This window comes from Nicotiana attenuata, unplaced genomic scaffold (genome assembly GCF_001879085.1).
Source record: "Nicotiana attenuata strain UT unplaced genomic scaffold, NIATTr2, whole genome shotgun sequence".
Classification (NCBI taxonomy): domain Eukaryota; kingdom Viridiplantae; phylum Streptophyta; class Magnoliopsida; order Solanales; family Solanaceae; genus Nicotiana; species Nicotiana attenuata.
Window position 1 is genome coordinate 131,792 of NW_017672667.1, and position 3,563 is coordinate 135,354.

Genomic DNA, 3,563 nt, shown 5'->3' on the forward strand with positions numbered 1-3,563 from the left:
TAAGGAAAAAAAGTTAAAGAAAATAAAGAAAAAAGAATAGCCATAGAACCAAATTCATTAATACACGTACTTCCCCCAACTAAGAACTACTTATAATCAGAAACAAATTAAAACCAACCATATTACCCTTGTAAATAATCTAATTTGTGGACCCACAGTTTTTAAGAGCTAAACACAAGTCAGCATTCTGCCAAACACCTTACCTAAAGAAAATCAAAATGCCTCCACAGCCAAACATGCACTAACACAATATTTTTAAATAAAAGCATAATATTAATATTCAAGCCTTTTTTAAACGTAGGTCTTCATCCATTTCTTCTTCTGCATTCTAATTGATTAATAAGTAAACAATAACAAGAAAAAGAACCCTTAATACAGCAAATCACACTGAAGATTAATTAATATTAATAAGCTAATCAGAATATTTCTTTTACTACTAATTAGAAAAGAAACACTTTTATGAGAATAAAGACAATGAGTTCCGTGGGATACACAATTAAGTTAACGCCAAGCCGATGCGACGGTGAGAGTTCGTCCCATCCAACCAAAACAGATACCTCCACTTTGTTCATTCACGGTAAAGCCCGGGTTGCCACGTGTCCCCGAGTTAAGTTTCGAACACAGTGAGTTAGCCACGAGTTGGCTCATGGGCCTTTGCACGAACCCAGCCATGCTCATTCGGGCCCGCCACTTCCCGAACACTTCGCATCTTTCAACGCGGTCCCTCCCTTCGCACGCTACCGAGTTAGCCATCTTCCGACTCAGTCCTTCCTCGATCCTGACTCGTTCTAAATTATCCCTTGACACAGTCGCGTCCAGCGAGTCGAACAACGCTCCGTAATACCCACACGCTTCATTCACACGCGCTAGAAACGGCGCCGTGTTCCCGTTCAATTCTTGCTCAACCACCGTTATCACTTTCGGCGATAACCCCTTCACTCGCCGGAGAAGCTCATCTCTTAGATTCTCCGTCGTTACGCTCTCATCAGGCAGTCTGTACAATTTGAATGCAAAATTCACTGCTAATGCCTCGTCAGGTTCAATCCCCAGTTTTTCCCTGCTCAAATCAGTAATTTTACAAGCCATTACGTTGAAATACAAACAAACTCCAATTTTGTTAGCCACGGCTTTCAGCTCAACGCCGATAGAATTGAGTCTATCGTCAACTCCGCCTACTTGCTCTGTGAAAGCCGTGATCTTTAGTACACCTGGCTTTTCTGATTTCTTAGCAGCCAATGCATGCAGTAAATGCAAGTACTGTCCGCCTTGGCCGACGTCAAAATCAATGACGTGAATCTTGTTCGTAGGGTGGTCCGTCACAGCTTCAAGAATGGCTAGATTCGCAGCCATGAAACCGAGTTTAAAACATGGGGATACCTCGTATAGATTCTGTGTAGATACCGTGTGTTCTTTGCTGTGCAACTCCAACACCGGCGGTGGGTAATCCGTGGGGTTCACGCGCGACCTCAAAGCCGAAACCATGTATGCTGTTAGCCGCTGGATGGAAGAACCTCTGACGTTGGAAACCTGTGCCAGGCGCGTGAGGATCTCTACTGCAACATGGTTTATACCTTCGGATATTGCAGTAGCAGCCTCTGTTATTGACTGCTTGGGACAAGAAATTGGCGGAGATTCTGTAGAAGAAGCACATGACGACGTCGACGAGGATGGTGATAGTGAAGCAAGTTTCTGATTCTGGTTCTGGTTTTGGTTTTGGCTTTGACAGGGGCTAATCAGATTCTGTATTGTCTCTGACCACTCGTTGTTGGTGACAACTGAAACTGTATCGCCGTCCTCGTCATCGTTGTCGTCTAGGAGCTGTTTCTCGAGCTCCTGAAGCTGATTCATCATCTTTTTCTCTGATTCCTGGGACAGTAATTCCTGTCCAATAGTTGCTCTGTTATGAACCCCTGTGGAATAATTGTGGGTACCCGGATGTGAGAATCCGCTAATATTAGTATTAGCCAAAGGCAAAGCGGGCTGTGACCGTAGTTGTTGAAGAACAGGGAGAGTATGGCGCGTGTTCATCGTAGAAGCATTTGAATTCGAAGAAAACGAAGAGAATTCAGATGAAATTGAGGAAGCAGCAGCAGCAGCAACAGAAAAATCTATAGGAGAAGCCTGCTGGTAATTTCTGGGCTTTACGTTACGAAGATAAAAGCCAAGCCCTTGTTGTTGCTGTTGTTGTAGTAGAATCATCTGCTGCTGTTGATTTTGTTGTTGTAGAAATTGAAATTGCTGCTGCTGTTGAAACTCCGCAAGAGATCGCTTCCCCATTAAATTGGGTCTCCCAAGAACGATCTGGGTAGCCGGGTCGGGCAAAATTCCAGAAAGCTGAGACCTGAGTGTGTTGTTATTCATGGTAGATCTTCCGGTGTTAATCCCACCGGCGCCGTAGAAGTCGCCGGTAAAACCTGATGACATTTTTAATCTGTTCCGGCCAAATGGGCTTTTCGATCTGCAAAAGAAACCTCAAACTAATGCAAAAAGTTTGGATATTTATCAAAATTCTGCATTACAAGAAAAAAGACAGTTTCCTTATAGAGAGAGAAGAGAGAAATAAAGAGAAAGAGAGAGAATAGGTAGCTTCGTATTAAGCTACTCCATTTGATTGATTCTTGTCATGATTATAAGTTGGGTAGTTTCGAATCAAGCGGCTATTGAGTCCTCTGGTTTTGTGGTCTCTTGTGTTGCGTTATTTAATTTGAAATCCTTGTGTACGTGCTCTTTCTTTATTAGCCGTCAGATATTAGGATTAATATGATTCTAGACATGATGGACGGTTAGATTTTCAGGAAGATGTACGATATATTCACTGTATTATCAAAGGTCTTTGGAGTGCTGGGGCCGGATAAGGACACACGAAACACGCGCCCCCTAATAACGTGGTTGTACGCATTAGAAGGGCAAAGAAACTGAGAATCTGGAATTATGTTAAAGTAGTCAGTGTAACTGACAAAGTTGTTAATTAATCATGTCCAAGTTTACAACACTAAATTTAACAAAAGATCTTTTAAAAAAACCCCAAAAGAATAACAAAAAGTACTAAAAAGAAAGGTGGTTATGTTTATAAATTATGTTTATGATTGTTTTATGGTCCCATTCTAGTAGTAATATCGTGCTTCGTAACTTGGAGCCCATTTAAATTAGCTGATTTTAAATAGTTTGATGCTGAAAAATATTTTCATGTATTGTAATTAATTTAATAAATAAGCAATTATATAATTGAATAAAAGACTTGAAATTGATAATACAAACACTTTTCGTCCTAGCATTTCTGACAGTAAATTTAATAGGTGATCATTCAACTTTGTGTTCATTACTCAAAAGTTATTTTCCTTTCTTTTGTTACGTAAAAGCTATTCAACTTTGTGTTCATTACTTAAAAGCTACTTTTCTTTTTTTTTTTGTTACACAAAAATTATTTTACTATGCTCTAGTTATCACAATAATCACTTTGACCAGATTTTATAAAACTTTCACCTGAAAAGTCTATTATACCGTTAGTATTATAAATCCTCGCACTTATGTAATATCTTCTATAGTATATGCTATATAATATA

The 3,563-nt window shown here is 39.9% G+C and overlaps 1 protein-coding gene across 1 annotated transcript; it reads right to left on the reverse strand.

Annotated features, from left to right (window-relative positions):
- Positions 1-304: 304 nt before the first annotated feature.
- Positions 305-2,669, reverse strand: LOC109214036 (scarecrow-like protein 8). Its single transcript, XM_019377906.1, has one exon. It carries the CDS (start codon positions 2,422-2,424, stop codon positions 502-504), a length of 1,923 nt encoding a protein of 640 aa, XP_019233451.1. The 5' UTR covers positions 2,425-2,669; the 3' UTR covers positions 305-501.
- Positions 2,670-3,563: the final 894 nt, after the last annotated feature.

Excerpts from the sequence above, each read along its gene's own strand:
- LOC109214036 (XM_019377906.1), bottom strand. The coding sequence starts at position 2,424 with ATGTCATCAGGTTTTACCGGCGACTTCTACGGCGCCGGTGGGATTAAC.